We start from the raw sequence: 20101 nt of genomic DNA on the forward strand, positions 1-20101 counted from the left end.
ATCAACCAACCAAAAATTATGGGTCGAACTTGGTATAAGTGGTCAAAAGGATAAAGTGTCTAATTCATTCCAAAACCCCTTAGACCCTAAACGACAAATTTTTATGTTTTCCGATGCTCCCCATCTCATAAAAAATGTTAGAAACAGACTCTATAGTAAAAAGAGTTTAAGGGTAAATACAATTATAATGTTTCTTATAATTTATTTAAATAATACTTACATTAAACTTCTAGGAATCTCCTGAAAAGGCATTTATAAGATGGTCTCATTATCAAGATGTCTACAATAATGATGTAAATAGAAATTTAAATTCTCCAACAAGGGTCTGTCCTAGAATTTCATTAAGGCACATAGAAGTTGATGGGTTTAGTAAAATGAGTGTCAAGTTAGCAACTCAGGTAAATTTATATCAGAAAAATATATTTGTCATTATCAACTATTACTTGTTTCTAGATTTTTAGTGATTCTATGGCCAAGGGCATAGAATTCTATAGAGAGTATGTTGGAATTGAATCTTTAAAAATTAGTTATGAAACACAAATTTTTACTGACCGTTTCAATAAACTTTTTGATGTATTTAATAGAAAGCACCCTGGAGAAGGAATAAAAAAAAATAGTCTTGATTTTCAGGTACATTTGGCTGTAATTAAAATATATTATTATTTCACTATGATTTTTTTGATTTTTTGAACCAGGTGTTGGAAGATAATCTAGTTTGGTTAAACCGTTGGGAAGAACAAGTAGAAACTAAAAAAATAACCAAAGATGAATACTTGACTCAAAACACTGCTGATGGATTACGTGTTACCATTTAATCAACATTAGAACTGACAAAATATCTTTTAGATAAATGTGGATTCAAATATGTTCTAACCTGCAAAATGAATCAAGACCGTGTAGAGGTAAGTATATAATTAAAGGAGCACACTACACAAAAAAAAAATTCTTTAAATTGTTTTTAAATGTAAAACGTAAAACCTATACCATTATCCTTATAATTGAACATTCTTTCAAATAAAAAAAACTTATTTTTTGTGTTGTGTGCTCCTTTAAGTAAAGAGTACTATAGTACTATACATATTATTACATATAATGATTATAATGTAGATATTAAATTGTATTTGTTTATATCAATTTTTTGGTATGACTAGACAGGCTTCTGGACCTAATGAGCACCCTAGTACACCTACATTTCTCCAAGTGTATAAAATGTTATCTATCTATTCTTTATTAAAACCACCAAAAACTGGAAATTGTAAAGTTTTAGAGCAAAATACACAACAAACAATTACAATTAATGATTTTAAGTCTACTATAAATATTGAGAATGTTTCAGAGAGAATTGAAAAAATTGAAACCTTAAAAAAAAACTTGACTCCTTAATAATAAATGATGTAGATGTAGATGATATATTTGATGGTAATATACATAATTATTACAAGGCAAATGTTGAAGACTGTGTGTTATATTATATTTGTGGCTATATCACCAAAAATCTCACAAAGCAATTAAAATGTAAAGATTGCCTTACTGTAATAACTGGTAAGTACTTATACAAACATCTTTCCTATAAACAAATTACAATAAACTAAACTTAAATAGCATTTTGACAATAACAATTTATTTTCAGGTAAAAAAACGTACTCTGATAAACCTGAAGCTACATTTCTCAATTTAAAATCACGGGGAGGTTTGACTTATCCAAATGAATTCATTTTTAGATTGTTGACGGCAGTCGAAAATTTATTTGCAAAATATTGCAAAAATAATAATGTTTTTTTAACAATTGATGACTTTTTCAATAGTAATAAGTCTATTGATTTTCCTTGTAAAATACACAAGAAAGAAGTCCTGTCACACATAGTTTCAAATTTCATAATTATGAGGATGAGACAGTATTCCCTAATTATTAATAAAAATAAACCCAAAATGAATGCAAAAAAAAAAAAGTTTGCTAAATTGGTTAACACTTAATGTTTATAATATTTAAATGTTGTAATACCTATTAATAGGTAAACAAATACACAATCTACAATTTTATTTCATTTCTATTATTTTAATAAAATAAACTAAGTTAGGTAATGTTTATCTATAATTTATTATATTGCTAATTTGTTATATTTAATTTTATTACAATTCGCTAATATTCTTTTTTTTTTCCATAAAATATACACTATTGGTTTTTTATATAATTAATATATTTATCTAATATCCATGTAATATGTATATATTTTTAAAAATAAAGTTTGTTTTAATAAAGTAATATTTTTAGAAGTTGTTATATCCGGTAATACAGTGGCGTGCAGATCCCTTTTTCCATGTAGGGCAAAGTTAACTTATTACACCCACCACCCACCCAAAACTAAAAGTTACAAATAATATATTTTTTATTAAGGGCCTCTATACAGTTATATGAAAACACAATATTTATTAAATAAAAAAACCCACACCCACCCCATTTTCAAGTGGGGCCTAAGCCCCATTTGTGTCTTGTCTGCACGCCACTGCGGTAATAATACCAATCGGTAAAAGTATGGTCTTACAGTATTTAGTCAAGGCAGTAGTTAGATAATAGATATTATTAATTTAAGTCATAAAAAACCTTAAATTTTAAGTACATTTCATTGAATATCACACAAATACTTTATTAATTCTAATAGTTTCATCTCTACCATATGCATATTAATTATTAATATGTCTATGATCTATACCTACATAAGATCATTTATGTTATGAAATATCAACATTTTTCAAACTTTAAATTGCTTCAGTAATTTGTACTAATTAGTAAGCATCAAATAAATATACCCTTAGTTATTAAAATAATTTATGTTCATTTTAAAGAAAACATCAAATTTAATAATTTTGCAAAAAGTTTGCCGGTGTACATTGTACAATGAATATTATGATTAATGTGTAATTCCTAAAATAGATGGCGCTAGATACTACACTTGTACCTTTGGAAACATTTGGGGATCACTGATAATGTTTTCGATACCAGTCCTGTATATCTTAGTCCGTGGTTCAAATCGATAGTTCAAGAATAGTTACGACTTATACGAGTGATGTATTGTAACGACCCATATCTCCGATACAAACCTGTACGTAACGATGCGTATCGGAATTTAACTCCAATACGATTCGGTACGTATCGATATGCAGTGGCGTGCTGAACAGCTATTTTTTGAGGCAATTGCCTCAGGGAAAATGGGTGGGTGGGTGGGTAAGTAGGTGTGCAACTGTGAACTGAGCACTAGTTTGATCGTACGTTTTAAATATCATATAAATTTATATAGTTTGTTAAAGTATCAATTGAGTACGAAAAACGTGTGTGGAGTACGTGTATAGTAACTCATTAGACTTAATAATTCATAATGGTAATGCAATAAATAATAATAGTGTACCTATTAAACTGGTATTATTAGTTTTAATAGTTTTATTAAGCCCTAGAAGTATGTTATTAATCAGTACGTTTAAAATCAGTGCATTATAAATGTGTCAAAAGTTGTAAAAGTAGGTATAATAATAATATTATACATAAATCAATGATGATAAATTAAATAAATTATAATAATGAATACTGTCATGCTATCATTGCTATCATAATTTCTGGGTTTCTTCATAATATTAATTGTGTTTTGTCGTTATGTGAATTGGGAGTTAAATATAAATTCAGAATAAGATAAGGGCTTATTAGGTTTATTATTATTATTATTTAATATTACTGGGGACCAATTGTCCGCGTATAAAATTATGACGGGGACCAATTGTCCGCATACGGCATTTTTATGCGGGGACCAATTGTCTGGGGACTGATTGACCGTTTACCGTGTGTAGTGTATGATCTTTTATATTATAAATTGTTGCGATAATAATCTATTTTTAAAAATAGAAATAGGCTTAAAATGCATAATCATGAAATTATTTTTCCCCTACCAAATACCTACCGACTACCAAGAGTCTATCAATATTATTTAATCATCATAACCCGTCGTCGTCGATGTTGTTGTCGTATACAACTTATTTGTTTTATTTTCTTGTCGTCAAAATATGTTTTTGTGTCTTGTGACATTATGTTGAACACTTGAATATTAAATTTAAAACAATGTCCACTAATATTAATTGTTTATGTGGTAAAAAAAGATTAAATTTGAATGACACCAATTGGAGAAGACATTTAACTTCTTGTAGTATTGCCAAATTAAAAAAATCTAACGTTGTAAACGATGTGTCTAGTTTTTTTTACTAAAAAACGCAAGATTTATGAAGAACAGGATTCTCCAAAAAAAGGTAACTGTAAATTATTAATTATGACATCTAAATTGTCTCAATTACTTATTTAGGTATATTAGATTATTATGTTTTTTTTTTTTAATAAAAAAGTTATTTAAACATTTTAAACTATTTGTTATCGTTTACTTTTAACAAATTAAGTAGTACCTACAATACAATTGACAATATTTAACCAATAAAATCATAAAAAAAATTTTATCGGATATTTTTGGCTTTTTAAATGTACATTTTGAGTTTTTGATTGCATAAGGACATTAGACTTGCCACTTGCATATTCACTATTTAGTGCTTTTTAGAACTAGAAGTCCTTTAACTAGTCAAACTTAATTATAAATTATAATTATACTTATACAATATAAATTCTAGGTACCTACCTACTTATCTTATTTGTTTTAAATTTTTACTTGGACAACGGAAAAATATCTTCAACAATACAATATTATATTATTACAGTACTGTATTTATTTATAGTTTGCTAGTTTGTTTAAATCCTCTTAACATATCTACATAGTTAATTCTAAATATTTTAATTTTTAATAAATAATATTTGTAAATTTGTAATTTAAGTTAAAAACGAAGATATTCCACCTTCTAGTATTGAAGAAAATGGTACAGAACATACACAGCATAATTATTTGATATGTCAAAATTATAATTCTGGTAAGTAAATATTTTTCTTAATTAGGAAAAATTTATTAGTTTTGGGAAAAGCTCAGAGTTTCAGAATGCATTTATATACTGAATTAAATTACCTATTATAAACATAAAAATATCCAAAACATTAACATATTTCAGTCTTTGTTATTACTTTATTATTTTATTAATTAAAATAAAAATTTCCTTTTAACTGTTTGACCTACAATTTTTCTTCTTTTACAACTAATTTTAATCCACCTTTGAATGTTGAGTATTGAGTAATGTAAATTATGATTTTGGAGGTTAAATTTATCACTAAGAATTGAAGTATATTTTTATTTAAAGCATTACACTAAAATTGAATATTCTTTGACAAAAATAGACAAAAAAACTGTTGCAATTCGCCCCATATTAATTAATATTTTCTTATTCTTGAATTCTTGATATTTAAAAAAATTAATAGGCATAGAAGGTAATATAGAAGAACGATTGGCTGCTTTAGAAACGGCAACTGATGGTACTGGTATGGGACTATTTCATGCTTTTAAAAATATTACTGAAAAATATGGTATAAATTGGCGGGAAGATTTGTGCGCTCAATCTTATGATGGTGCTGCATCAATGCAGGGAGAATATTCCGGGTTAAGAACGTTAATTCAGAAGGAAAACCCGAGAGCTTTATATATATGGTGTTTTGCACACCAACTAAATTTAGAAATAGTCGATACGTGTGATTGTTGTGAAGACACAAGGAATTTTTTTGGTGAAGTGCAGTCATTAGTAGCATACATGCGAGCAAGAAAAAGAACAGCTGTATTTGTGAATTGTCAAAAAGAATTGAATCCAACTGAACGAGTAAGACGGTTAAAGCACTTTTCTGATACAAGGTGGACATCGCATGGTCGTGTTATTGATGTAATACATTTAAAATATAAGGAATTATTAAAAACATTAAGTATATTGAAGGAGTCAAATGATAGAGTAACTGCTTCGACAGCAAAAAGTCTTATAATAACAATAACAACATTAGAATTTGTATTATCAATGATATTACTAAAAAATATATTTAATATTACAACTCCACTTTCCAATTATTTGCAAAGTAAATCGCTTGATTTTATACAAGCCTTAAAATTGGTAAATTCATGAAAAGTAAAGTTAACAGGCATGCGTTCTGAAGAAGAATGTGATTCAATTATAAATGAAGCAAAATTATTTGCAAGAACTCATAAACTTGATGATGATTTACCAAGCGATTTTAAATCAGTGAGGATAAGGAAAAAAAAATGCCCGGTGAAAATACACAAGACCAAATTCCTGAATCGCCTATTGAAAGGTACAGAAAAAATACATTTTATAAAGTTCTCGATCAAATTATAATGTCAATAAATTCACGATTCTCTGATGCAAGAGACATTTTAAAGGACTTATGTCTTTTATCACCTGAAAGATTATTAAAATTTCTAAAGAAAAAAAGCCACTTCCAGTAGATTGTTTTAATTATATTTCTAATTGGGTAAAAGGTATTGATACAGCAAGTTTAAGATTAGAATATATTCAATTTAGTAGTAGTTTAAGTGAGTTACTAACTGGATTAAACTTGACTACTAAGTTACATGAGGATAATAATAAGTCCAATTACAATGAGCTACTTAATGCAAACATTAGCAGTGATGACGATGATGAAGAAATTAATGACATTTCTTTTGGCGAAGGAACAGAAAATGTAATTAATATTGAGACCATTCTTCATGTACTTTCTAATTACACTTTAGTGGCTGCTTTTCCAAACTTATATCAAGCTTTTAAAGCACTTGGTACAATACCAGCATCGTCTGCATCAGCTGAACGTTCTTTTTCAAAGGTAATACTTTCCCCAGATGACAAATTTTAGAATAAAATAAAAGAAACTTGAACTCTTTATTCACTTTTTTAGATATACGAGTATAATCTATAATATTATTATACAATATGTAATAACCAATTATGTACATAAATATAATATTAAATTATCTGTATACATTTATTCATTCAGGTCAAATTGATAAAAACAAGACTGCGGTCCACAATGCTACAGGAAAGGTTAGAAAGCCTGATGTTGATAAGCTGCGAAAGAGATATTTCCATTGATATAAATGAAGTCCTAAATATTTTTGGAAAATCATCTGATTTATTAAAGAAAGCTTTATTATTTAAATAAAATCATTTTTATAATCTTATATAATGGTTGATATTTTTTTAAATTAAGTATGTGTCCTATTTTGTATTATACCTTAAAACTTAATAATAATTATAATTTTTTATGAAAAAAAAAATAAAAATAAAAATAACGAAAAACCTGATGGTGGTAGGGACTAGGGTGGGTGGTCAAATTGTATAGTTTGCCTCAGGTCTGAAAAATGTTCTGCACGCCACTGTCGATATGTATCAGACTTTTACTTCGATAAGAATCGGTACATAGGTATGCAACAAGTTTAATTCTTGAAAATCATGTTATTTATTCATTTGAATATTATTTAATTGATTGTAAAATACAGTTTTATTGTTGTTGATTAATAGCCGTGGTGAAAATGGCCCGTACATACAAAAGAACTGTTCGCCAAAAACCTTATACCAAATACACTGAAAATCAAATTAAACTTGCTTTAGAAGATTTGAAAAATGGTTTAACCTTTCGGGCTTGTTCGAAAAAACATAATATTCCGACAACGGATCTGTATAGGCACAATAAATTAAAAAAATAATACCCTAATAAAAAAATGAAAAAACTAGGTGGCCAGAGTATTTTGTCATATGAAACCGAAACATTTTTAGCTGAACAGTTAATTTTATGTTCAACATGGGGTTACCCTTTAACATCATTTGATTTGAGGTGTATAGTAAAGGCATATTTAGATAGAAAAAGAGTAACAATTAAAATATTTAAAGGTAACATGCCTGGCAGAGATTTTGCACTATCGTTTTTACAACGTCACAAAGATATTTTAAGTCAGCGACTGTGTCAAAATATAAAACGTGCAAGGACACAGGTGAGTAGAGAAATTATAAATTCATACTTTGATAATTTAGAAAAATCCTTAGATAACGTTTTGCCAGAAAATATTATTAACTACGACGAAACGAATCTGAGCGATGACCCAGGTCGAGTTAAAATTATTACTAAAAGAGGGTGCAAGTATCCTGAAAGAGTAATGAATTCGAGTAAGGCCTCGACATCTATAATGTTTGCCTGTACTGGAACTGGAGAACTCCTACCACCTTACACGGTCTACAAGGCAATACATATGTACGATTCATGGATTAGGGGAGGACCTCCAAATTCTAGGTATAATAGAAGTAAATCAGGGTGGTTTGATGTTCAATGTTTTGAAGATTGGTTACTCAAAATAGTTGTACCGTTCGTTAGAAACAAACCAGGTAAAAAAATAATAATTGGTTGACAATTTATCGACCCATTTGACTATGGAGGGAATTAAGGCCTGTTCGAAGTATAATATTGAATTTATGTTTTTGCCCCCAAATTCAACACACATCACTCAACCGCTTGATGTTGCTTTTTTTCGTCCCATGAAACAAGCTTGGCGTAGCATTTTAACGACACGGAGATTAGGTAAAGGTAGTAGAGAGTGCTCTATACCTAAAGACCAATTTCCGCAACTGTTAAATACATTAATGAAAAAAAATGAAGGAAATCAAGTTGATAACATAAAAGCGGGCTTTAGAAAATGTGGAATTATTCCTTTGGATAGAGAACCAGTCTTAAAAATGCTTCCTCCTGAATCAAATGCGAATGACAGTCTTGAATCTGAGGCTGAAGTAGTTAACGATTCATTAGTGTCAATTCTAAAATGTATGCGTTACCCTAGCACTGAGAAAAAGGCACCGACAAAACGACAACGGATGAAGATTGAACCGGGTCAAAGTGTTGAAGTTGACAATCAGGAAGTTAGTAGTGACAGTGAAATGTCGGTAAATGAAGACGACAATATAAATAAATCAGATAATGGAAATACCAGTTCTGAAGATGGAATTCTAATTGGTTCAGATTGGGATGGGTCTGATGAAGATGAGGATGAACCTGAACAACCTGCCACTAACATCGAAAGAAATGGTAAAGTTTTGAAAGGCGTGTTTAAAATTACTAAAGTACTGAAAGTAAATGATTGGATAGTAGGAGATTTCACGAACAGCACTGCATCAAAACAATGCTCAACAAAAACAATTTTATTTATTGGTACGATTTTGGAAACAGAAAAAACAAAAGTAAAAGTATCTTTTTTAAAATATCGTCCAACTAAATTAGATTCGGGAAAAATGTTTGTTTTTCCAGAACATGAAGATATTTATTGGATCGATAAAACTGATGTTGTGGGTATATTAAAACATCCAGAACTCAAAAGAAGGGGCCTTATGAAGTTCGAAATTGATTATAATGAATGGTAAGGTGTACACTATGTTTGATAAGTTTGAAACTGAAGTTCCTGAAGACATTTTTAAATAATTTTCTTACGTTTATAAAAAATGTTTTATTGTTAACTATTTAAGTTTAATTTTGTTTAAAATTTAAGTTTATAAAGGTTATATTATATTCTGTTAATTCAATATTAGTTTGTTAAAATGTAATTTGTTAAAAATTGGAATTTAAAAAGGTAATTTAATATGTCAATTTTAGTTGAAGTTTGTAAAACATTTTATTTTTAAAAAGTTATGACGTATAATTTTCATTGACCTACCAAAACGCTGTCAGCCGATATTAAGGATAAGTATTCCAACCTTGCGCTAGCGGACCCATCGTTCCATGTATCGTCCCCTATTGATTTGTTGTTGGGCAGCGACGTTTATGCGTCGATTATGGACGGTCGTAAGATTTCTGTTGACGGCTCGCTACCGTCTGCTTTCAGCTCTATTTTCGGTTGGATTTTAATTGGCCAAGTGTCTGTTCATGAGCCAGGTCCGTTACACTCATTGCCAATTTCGTTAACCGTGTCTATTGAAAGTCTCATGGAAAAATTTTGGCACGTTGAGGAGCCGGATGTAGCTCCCGCAACGTTCACTGAGGAAGGGCAGTGTGAACAATTGTTTGTAAATGAAACAGTGCGCCTACGCACAGGTCGTTTTTCCGTTCCGTTGCCGTTCCGTGTGCCAGTTTCGGACGAATTGTTTGTTGCGTCCCGTGATATTGCGGTACGGCGTTTCGAGTCGCTGGAACGCAAGTTGTCCGCGGATCCGTTATTAAAATCGTTGTACGTTCAATTTATGTCGGAATATATTTCGTTGGGACATATGTCGGTAGCTACTTCCCCGGGTTGCTATTTCATTCCGCATCACGCGGTGTACCGCCCGGAGGTCGATGTTAATAAAATTCGTGTTGTTTTTGACGCTTCCGCGAAATGTGGCCGTGGACCGTCACTAAATGACTGTTTGCTCCCCGGGCCTAAATTGCAGCAAGACATCGTAGATATCCTGACGCGTTTTCGCGTACATAAACATGTTTTTACAACCGATATATGCAAAATGTATCGGCAAGTACTGATTTTGCCAAAATATCGTAAATTCCAGCACATTTTGTGGCGAGCGTCACCACATGACAAATTGCTCGAATATGAATTAAATACTGTTACGTACGGCGTGAATTGTGCGCCGTATCTCGCATTGCGCGTGTTACAGTCGATTGCTTCCGACGATTGCACCGATTCCGAGTGGGTGCGTAACGCGTTGACGCGCCAAACCTACGTAGATGATATATGTGACGGGGCCGACACTATTGTTGATGTACTAAAGCTCCAATCCGATTTGACTTGTGTGTTAAAAAAGTGTGGAATGAAAAAATGGTCATCGAACACTAAGTCAATTTTAGATGCGGTTCCGGCCGCGGATCGTGTACAGACACCTACACCGTTCGAAACGGTCGACTGTCAGGGTACCAAGGTGTTAGGTCTAGAGTGGCACCCCGACGGTGATTATTTGTGTTGCGCGCTAAGCCTTGAGCAATCACCCGTATACACCAAACGTGGTATTTTGTCGTTAGTAGCTCGAATTTTCGACCCGCTTGGCGTGTTCGGGCCTGTTGTGTTTTTAGCCAAATCTATTATGCAACGAACTTGGCTTCGTGGTTTATCGTGGGATGAACCACTCCCTGCGGATATCCATGACGAATGGGCCACCTTTGTTTCTGATTTACCATCTTTACTATCGATTCGCGTTCCTCGACATTTTAATTCGCATCGGAGCGCACCGTGTTACTTATTAGGTTTTTGCGACGCATCGCAACGGGGCTATGCGGCTGTGGTGTACTTGCGGGTGGCGGATGTAATTGTAGGGGACTCCGTATTTTTGGTAGGTACGAAAACTAAATTAGCGTCAACAAAATCAATGACTATTCCACGTCTCGAATTAAATGCCGCATTATTGTTGGCCCGGTGGCTTAGTCGCATCCGCAATATATTAACGGCACAACTTAATATTGTTGATATTAGAGCTTGGTCGGACTCGATGATCGTGTTATCCTGGTTAAAGGCCCCGCATGAATCAATTAAAGTGTATGTATCTAATAGAGTGCATCAAGTTCACACGTTATTACCCGATTGTCGGTGGCAGCACATTGAATCGGTCAATAACCCCGCCGACTGCGCGTCACGTGGTGTGATGCCGGCCGTGTTATCGCAGTTTGATTTGTATTGGCGTGGTCCACAGATCGTGTACAACGACCCGACGACTTGGGACGTATCCTGTCCGTCTCTTCCGCTTTGTGATTTACCGGAAATGCGACCTGTAGTTTGTACCACCCTCATTGCCGACGGACCTAGTGAATGGTTCACGCGATTTTCAAATTACGATCATATGTTGCGTGTAGTCACGTTCATGCGTCGTTTCATTGCACTTTGTCGACGAAGGATTGTTCGTTGCGATGGTCCCATATATTTGCGCAAATGTGACCTGGATGGTGCCGCGCAGGTGTTGATTGTTGAGTCACAGCGTGTGCACTTTTCCGCGTTACTCCGTGAGTTATCGGCTGGTACACGAGTATCGTCCAAACCGTTAGCGCGATTGTCGCCGTTCATTGACCCCGACGGTGTGATCCGCGTCGGCGGTCGGTTACGTCATTCGCTAATCGCATATGATTGTAAACACCCCGTATTGTTGGCTAAGAGCTCGCATTTCGCCTTGTTGTTGTGCCGACGGTGGCATGTGTTGACGTGTCATGCTGGTCCGCGAGCTTTAACAGCGTTGATATCGCGTCAATTTTGGGTTGTATCACTCCGGTCTGTTTTGCACAGAGTTTTAGCAAATTGCACTATTTGCGTCCGATTAGATGCGCGGCCCATACAGCCCTTAATGGCGGATCTGCCTGCTGCCCGTGTGCGCCCGCAGCGCCCCTTCGATTGCGTAGGTGTCGACTACGCGGGGCCGTTGCAAATGCGTGAGTTGCGATCATTCGCACAAATGTCGTTATAAAAATCTAATTTTTTGTAACCTCCATGATAACATGTATAAGATTGACGACAAATAGTCGAAATGTACTTTGAACCGCCAAACGGTGCACAACATGTGCTTATTGTTTGGCCACTGGGAAGGCCATTGGGCGTTTGTGGTATCAAGATATTCGAAACACCGTTATCGTGATTATCACACAATATTATAATACTTCTGTATTTAAATTTTTATTTGTTTAATTTTAATTTAGGTTATTTATTACTTTATAATTTTAGAAATGGCATCCCATAATATTTTAGCAGATGATCATATTCTCCAACTACTAGGAGATGGTACAAATTCAGAATTATCTGATTTATCTGATGAAGATGATGAATATTTTCAATCAACAGAGTTTGATTGTTTATTGAACAATTTTGATGATGAGAATATTAATTTACTATTAGTTGAAGATGTTGATGATAAGGAAACTGAAATTGTTGTAAGTGATATTATAAGTTAGAGTGGATTATTAAGTTTTTACTGGAAGTAAATTATATTGTTTACATATTGTAGCCAGTGAGTACTGAACCAAAATGTCAACCACAAAATCAAGCACTGAGAAATATAACTGTTGATAGAACTACTGAAATTGAGGGAACAAATAATACAGTTACTAATGAAACAATTGAAACAAACACTTCTAGTCTAGAATATATAGAAAAGCGCAATATTCGATGGAAAAGACAGCCTTTTGTTCCTCCAAATATTGTTTTGAATAAACCTAATGAGGGATCGCTAAAATTCTTGATGCAAGTTTAGCCATTAGAGGAAGTTTATCACTGTGTTCCTTCCACCATTGTAAAATATCTTGATTTTGATTATATGATTCCATTTGATAAATGTTCAGTTCATTGTTAAAATCATTATAATTGTCTGATGGCAAGCAATCATCCTTCCACTCAGAGAAAATATTATCCTCTTCTGATTGAATCGTTTCTTCAATCGGTACAGGTTCAGAGTGTTCAGACCGACTGCAGTTAGAAATGAGGTTGGATTGCAATTTTGATAACTCTATTTTAACTTTTTCAATAATACCTTGTCTTTCGTCTATATTTTCGACCATCCTCAGCTTTTTGAATGGTGGGCACAAAAATAAAGCCATACCATGATAAATATTAGTTTTAAATTTTTCTTTAAAAATAATTAGAGTTCGATGTGCTAAATTTTTAAATATATCGTCATATTTTTCCTCAGAGACTATACTATTAAGATGTTTTAATAGCTTAGCCCGATGAAGTAGCACAAGTTGTATAGTAGGTCTTATTGTACCTTCAAACTGATCAGATGCTTCTTTGAATGGAGTTAAAAAGAAGATCAATTTGGATAATAATGATTTGTTTATGTCATTCATTTTTCTATTTTCCGCACCATAAATTTTTATAAGTTCATCATACATATCATGTACAGCACGCAACATAGCCAAATTGGAATTCCATCTGGTTTCTACATGTTGAACTAAAGGTCTAGAAAGCAAATTGTTGTCACCATTTTTTTTCATATACCTAATGAGAGACTTAGAAGCAGATATTAGTTTTTCTATAGGACTAAAATCAACAGCCATACTTAACAATTCATTAATTAATTGATCCTTTGAATTGGTTTTTGTGAAATCAAATGTTGTTTGTAGAATATTATGTAAAATGTGTGCAGAGCAATTAAGTCGGTTGTTTCTATCCAATGCTTTAATTATGTTAGAACCTTTATCAGTTACCCATGTAATTTTTGAAAGAAAATTGTCTCCGCTTTCTTCATTATCTAACCACTGATTAAAAAATTGTTTTAAATTATTTCGTATATTATCTCCAGTTTTTTTTTGGTCATAAGGGAACTGTCCAACGTGCAAAACATTTGAATTAAGTTCCCAGTTTTCATTTATATAATGAATAGTGATAGAAATGTAAGATAGTTTTTTATAATCATCCGTCCACATATCTGTTGTGGCACTACAACGGTTTTCATAAAAATATGGCATAAGCTTCAACATTAATTTGTCACGCAACTCTTTTGCAGTTTTAATGGTATTTCAAGAAATTGTTGTTGGATAGGGTAGTAAACTATCAATATCTAGATGTCCATACTTTGCACCCAAATTAACTAAATATTGACCAAGTTCTTTAAAACCATTTCCATCCACAAACTCAAAAGAACGTAAATCCAAGCTACACATTTTCACACACTTTTCTACCATTTCATTCGCAACTTGTGTAGGAATATTTTTTTTCAATTTTTTTTTCAAAATAATTGTCAATACTTAATGTAGATCTATTTACTAATACACATTTATGCCTCTTTAAGTGTGATGTTCCATTGGATGCAGTATAACTTAAAAGTATTTTACATTTTGTACAACTTACAAAACCTGTATCCATTTCATTTTTATAAAGAACTTTTACAAACGACTCCCAAACACCACTTCTGCCTTCAACTTTACTTAAAATACATTCACCTGAAATAATTTTGCTCTGGATGTTTTTTTTTTGATTTTAATGGTTCAGGATATTGAAAGGATGATGTAGACGTAGAGTCACCATCTTCTCTTTCATTTGCATTTACATCATCTTCAATGTCTAAAAAAACAAATTCAATTTTAATTCAATTTAAAAATACATTTTTAGGTTGAATGCTTCATAGGGCTGAATTTATAAAATTTAAATGGTTTTCATACATTATTCTGTTATTTAACTATGTAAGAATTATTAATTTTTGTTTTCATTATTTTAAATATGTTATTATTTGTTCATAAGACTGAATTTATTACAATTAAATTTTTTTAATGCATAATATATTATTTATAATACTGTTATGCAACTATTATATTTATAATAATAATATTGTCTATTACTTTTTATCTTAAAGACTTAAAACATGCTATTATTATTATTTACAATTTTTAAATTCATAAGGCTGGATTTTATAATATTTATAATATTACGTACATTGTACAAATATAATATTTTTGTTTTTAGTACCTACAGTACAGTCTACAGTGTCTACTGTCTACACCTAATCATTAAAATCTTAAGTGAAATATACCTATACAATATAAATTAGTACATCTCCAAGTAAAAAGCTTTAATAATAATAAATTAATAAAAAACATTTATTTATCTGACATTATAGACCGGACCGCGAGACCTGTCCAGTGTCCAAGTGTTCACCGTTCAACGTGTGTTAATTTAATATTGTTATATCTTGTCAGACGACAAAAAAAATAAAAAGATTAAATATTTAAATGTAAAACACAATTGCACAATAATAAAATTAAAACTGTGAAGTATCAATTTTTGACTGGACCGTGTTCACTGTTCAGCGTGTAATTGTGTATTAATTGAATTTGAATGTTATGTCTTGCCAGTCGACGAAATAATAAAGATTAAATGAAAAACATAATCGCACAACAATAGCGATAAGTATTAGTATATAGTATTATTGGTTTTTACCAGTGATCTATTTATAAATATCATACAGTCTGGGAATACAATTATTATTATTAATTTAGATAACCTAGATCACATAGTGTTACGAATTAAATTAATAAGTTTTATTTTTGACCGACCCGGACCCGACCCGGCCCAATGAATAATATTACGATCCCACCTATAACCAATCCGTAATATTTAAATTATGGCCCGGCCCGTACCAAGCCCGGTATGGGTCGGGCTGGCCCGGCCCGTGCTGATCTCTAGAAGCAATACATGCGAGGAAAACCCAATCAATGGGGAATTAAATTGTATTTGTTATGCGGTGAAAATGGTCAAGTTTATAACTTTATAATATATCAGGGATCTACTACAGAAGTAAAACAAGATATACAAAAAAAATATGGTTTAGGTAGTGCTATTGTTTTACATCTTACAGATCTGCTTGAAAAAAATAAACATTTTTTATACATGGAAAATTTTTTTACATCGTTTAACCTACTTCATGCATTACAACATAAACAAATTTTAGCTGCAGGAACTATCAGAGTTAATAGATTTGTTAGTCCACCATTTTTAAATGATAAAGTATTATCTAAAATGGGTCGTGGGACTACATTTGAAGTAAGTTCTGATATACCCAACAGCAACATTGGACTAGTTAAATGGTATGATAACAAGCCAGTTTCATTAGGGTCAAATTTTATAACATCAGGCACTCCAGATGAAGTGTCTAGATATTGCAAAAAAGAAAAAAGATACATTTCCATAAAGAGGCCTGAAATAGTGAAACTTTATAACCAATCAATGGGAGGTGTCGACAAATATGACCAACTAATAAGTTTCTTTAGAACGTTTATGAAATCTCGAAAATGGACCTTACGAATGGTTACACATGCCTTTGATATGGCATGTGTAAACAGTTGGCTTGAATATAAAATGGATTGTAAGCATTTGAATATTGTTAACAAAAATATTATGGATTTACTGCATTTCAAAGAGCGATTAGCTGAAACTCTTATTTTGGTTGGAAATATTGTTATAAGGAAAAGAGGAAGACCAAGAAATAGTCCAGTTTCATTATCACCATCGCCATCATCATCACCGACTCCAGAAATGCAAAAAAAAATTATTAAAAGAATTGACCAGCGACCATTTAATGAAGTGAGGCATGATAATGTAGGTCATCTTCCTGATTTTGACAACTTAGATAATGCAGTCCGTTGCAAGTATGAAGGATGCAAGCCTCGCAGCCATGTGTTTTGTAAAAAATGTAAAGTCCACTTGTGCTTCACAAAAAGAAACAAATGTTTTACCTTATACCACAATAAAAATGAAGTTCCTACAGATTTGTATTTTTAACTTGTTTTTATTTTATTTTTACTGACCAAGGTTTGATGTTATTTTAATTTTTAATGTCTGAAGTTTAATGTTATGTTAATTTTTACTGTCAAAGATATGACTTTATTTTAATTTGTTGTTTTTATAGAATTATTAAATGATTTTCTTTTTCAAATTATATTTATGAAGGTTTTAAAGTTTATTTTGTTAAACAATTTATATATAATATAAATATAAATATTATTATAATTTAAGTTGTATTTGTTTTTCCATTTAATAATACATAAAACTGTAGATTTGTACCAAAATAAACGACAAAATGTTGACTACCTTAACGCCCAGTGGCCTCGTACAATGCCATGACTATAATTTATTAACCAGAAGTCCAAGATTCAAAAAATTTTTAATATACATAACAAATACTCCAAATGATCCAACAATCACAAAAAAAATAATTCGGGACTGAAAGGGTTAATAATTATTGAGTTACTGTAAGATAAACATGTATGGAATCTTGTATTAAATTTTCAAGTATTTTGTACCAGCGAAATTTTTTTTATCAATATTGATAAAATAAAAAACTAAGACAATGCCAATCCAAACAACTAATGAAAGTTCCAAGTATTTTTAACTTGTATAATTACAAATATCTAAAATTATTTGAGGATAAATCGTTCTTTTAAACGATTCCGTAAAAATTTAATTTTCAGACGCTCACAAAATGTTTTTCTATTATGAATCGAGCTTATAGTTATTTGAAGGTAAACTTATGGAGAAACTTGTATTGAATTTTTTGACCTTAGGTATAAATGCTTAAAAAGTTATAAAGTATCTACAGTGTTTATAGGCATTTGAAAAAAAAAATCCACATTATTGAAAAAGCAATAATAATAAATTATAAATATTCATTGGTTATTTGCTCTGCTCTAAATCTAAAATAAAATGTAATGATCAATTATTTGGCTCTTCATCACATGGTACGTCAACTAAAGTACTGCAGGTACTTGATGGTGTTTTCCTTTTGTAAACATAATAATATAGTTAAAAATATAGCCATACTTACTGTATTATATACATTTATATCTCAGGTATAAATAAATCTAAAGACAATAATTACTTTGATCCATCTGAGTTTGGAGTATTTTTTTCAGTCGCAGCGCTGCAGGTCGTCAAATTATCTTGAACGCGTTTGCTAAACGATGTTTAAATTTATTATATACCTACCAACCACCTGATGACCATACATTTTTACTTAGAAGTCGAAGTATAACTTACGTGATTTTATTTCCACCTTTCTTCTTCCTATAAGCCGCTACAGTTTTTTTTTTAACTCTGTACTTACTGCCCATAATAAATACTATTTACACTATATAATAAACACAAAAGAAGAGTGCGAAAATTGCAATAAAAATGAAAATACCAACCTTCGTCTTTCACTTCCTTCACTATCTGAATGAAATTGAATCGTAAATAAGAGTAGAATTGAATACGTAGCAAAAATAATATTTTAATAAGGGTTCAATCGTTCCGAATGAACGATTACGGATAATATTATAATATATAGTAATCCCGCTATAAATAACTTTGAGATAACGATGTCTGTCTAAATAGTTGGGTGGTTGGCGGTGGTACGCACGTCTGTCTACACTCACACTAATAATCATTTACGACTAACACATAGGTACCGGGCGGCGGCGACGAGCCTACAAATTGCCTAAATGTTGCCCCTTATTAAATAGTCACGAGCAGGCCCCTTAAAATGCGTAGTGAAATCGTTCGGATTAATTAAAACGCAAAAATAAGCTCGGTAAGTATTTTATATTACAACGATGTTAAATGTACAACATAATGTTATACATACCTAATGTTTTTGGTCTAGTAAACATTAAGACACATCTAAACAAATTAAAACGTACTAATGTACAAAACATAGTGAGTAAAAAGTCAATTGTGTTTTGTCGTATAAATAATTAATTTTTTTGTTCCACTTTTAGCTGTGAAATTTGGTTAGAAATCTATCAACATTCAACAGCTAATCCAGCTAATATATTCTATCAAAAAAATAATGTTAAGTTGTATGGAAAACATTTTGAGAAAAATATGTTTCTTAATGATTTGGAGAACAGGTTACACCCACACAATTTTTAGGTATTTATGAACTAATACAACATTCGACAGCAATAACTTTTAATCACCTTTTATTAATGTTCATATAGAAAAGATAATCGTGATGTGAATATGTCTTCAGAGCCAATGACTAGTGATAAGGTTGGGAGTTTTAACAATTCAATTAAAACATTGTTTTGTTGCTCAAATATTCAACTATATATACTGATGCTCCTGGTAAATATATTTTTTAAATTTGTTTTTGTTGCTAACTTTATACATTTAGGTTGTTCGAAATCATACTTAACTTAAAGTAAAGTAATACCTAATGAAATACTTGATCTTCCATTACCTGGTTCACCTGGTAAGATAATATAATTTTTATAGAAATCAATTTATAATTATTATTTAATATAATATTTTTAGATTTTATCTAAGATACATGACAATATTGACTATCTTTTTCTCCTGGGACATCATCATCATAAGCCTATTGTGCCTTAAGCATAAACAGTTTGAATTAGTAAGTATAGATATTGTAATAATTAATAGTGTATTAATTTTATTGATTTCTAGTTATAAGCATTGATATATATGTTTCCACTCAACAATATGGCTTTGGAAAATGTATTTGAAAATAAACTCACAGCCAACGCTGCATGCCATTCATTTGAGCAGTAGGTATCCTCTACAAAAAATTGTATGTGATTTTTTAATTGATTTATTTTCTATGATTAGATAAAATTAATTCAGGAAAGGACTGAGCCTGTCTAAGCCTACTGACCTATAATTAGAGGAGGCCCCACATTAAGAAAAATGTATGGGTACGA

The 20101-nt window shown here is 31.3% G+C and overlaps 3 protein-coding genes across 3 annotated transcripts; all 3 read left to right on the forward strand.

The window, feature by feature from the left end:
* Positions 1-850: 850 nt before the first annotated feature.
* Positions 851-7129, forward strand: LOC107171808 (uncharacterized). The gene is made up of 5 exons (XM_089226203.1): positions 851-902; positions 5393-5784; positions 6088-6265; positions 6453-6793; positions 6965-7129. The coding sequence occupies exons 1-5, from the start codon at positions 851-853 to the stop codon at positions 7127-7129; spliced, it is 1128 nt and encodes a 375-aa protein (XP_089082329.1).
* Positions 7130-7757: 628 nt separating this feature from the next.
* On the forward strand, positions 7758-9372 carry LOC149059796 (uncharacterized). Its single transcript, XM_089226209.1, has one exon. The coding sequence runs from the start codon at positions 8392-8394 to the stop codon at positions 9370-9372; it is 981 nt and encodes a 326-aa protein (XP_089082335.1). The 5' UTR covers positions 7758-8391.
* Positions 9373-9780: 408 nt separating this feature from the next.
* Positions 9781-12384, forward strand: LOC107171809 (uncharacterized). The gene has a single exon (XM_015522063.1). It carries the CDS (start codon positions 9781-9783, stop codon positions 12382-12384), a length of 2604 nt encoding a protein of 867 aa, XP_015377549.1.
* The last annotated feature ends 7717 nt before the right edge of the window (positions 12385-20101 follow it).

Source organism: Diuraphis noxia, unplaced genomic scaffold, assembly GCF_037042655.1.
Source record: "Diuraphis noxia isolate RWA-SAM2 unplaced genomic scaffold, SU_Dnox_SAM2 contig0001, whole genome shotgun sequence".
NCBI classification, from domain to species: domain Eukaryota; kingdom Metazoa; phylum Arthropoda; class Insecta; order Hemiptera; family Aphididae; genus Diuraphis; species Diuraphis noxia.

Excerpts from the sequence above, each read along its gene's own strand:
- LOC107171809 (XM_015522063.1), top strand. The coding sequence starts at position 9,781 with ATGGACGGTCGTAAGATTTCTGTTGACGGCTCGCTACCGTCTGCTTTC.
- LOC149059796 (XM_089226209.1), top strand. The coding sequence starts at position 8,392 with ATGGAGGGAATTAAGGCCTGTTCGAAGTATAATATTGAATTTATGTTT.
- LOC107171808 (XM_089226203.1), top strand. The coding sequence starts at position 851 with ATGTGGATTCAAATATGTTCTAACCTGCAAAATGAATCAAGACCGTGT. Across the intron at positions 903-5,392 it reads TGAATCAAGACCGTGTAGAG|GCATAGAAGGTAATATAGAA; the intron begins GTAAGTATATAA and ends AAAAATTAATAG. Across the intron at positions 6,266-6,452 it reads CCTGAATCGCCTATTGAAAG|GTATTGATACAGCAAGTTTA; the intron begins GTACAGAAAAAA and ends ATTGGGTAAAAG.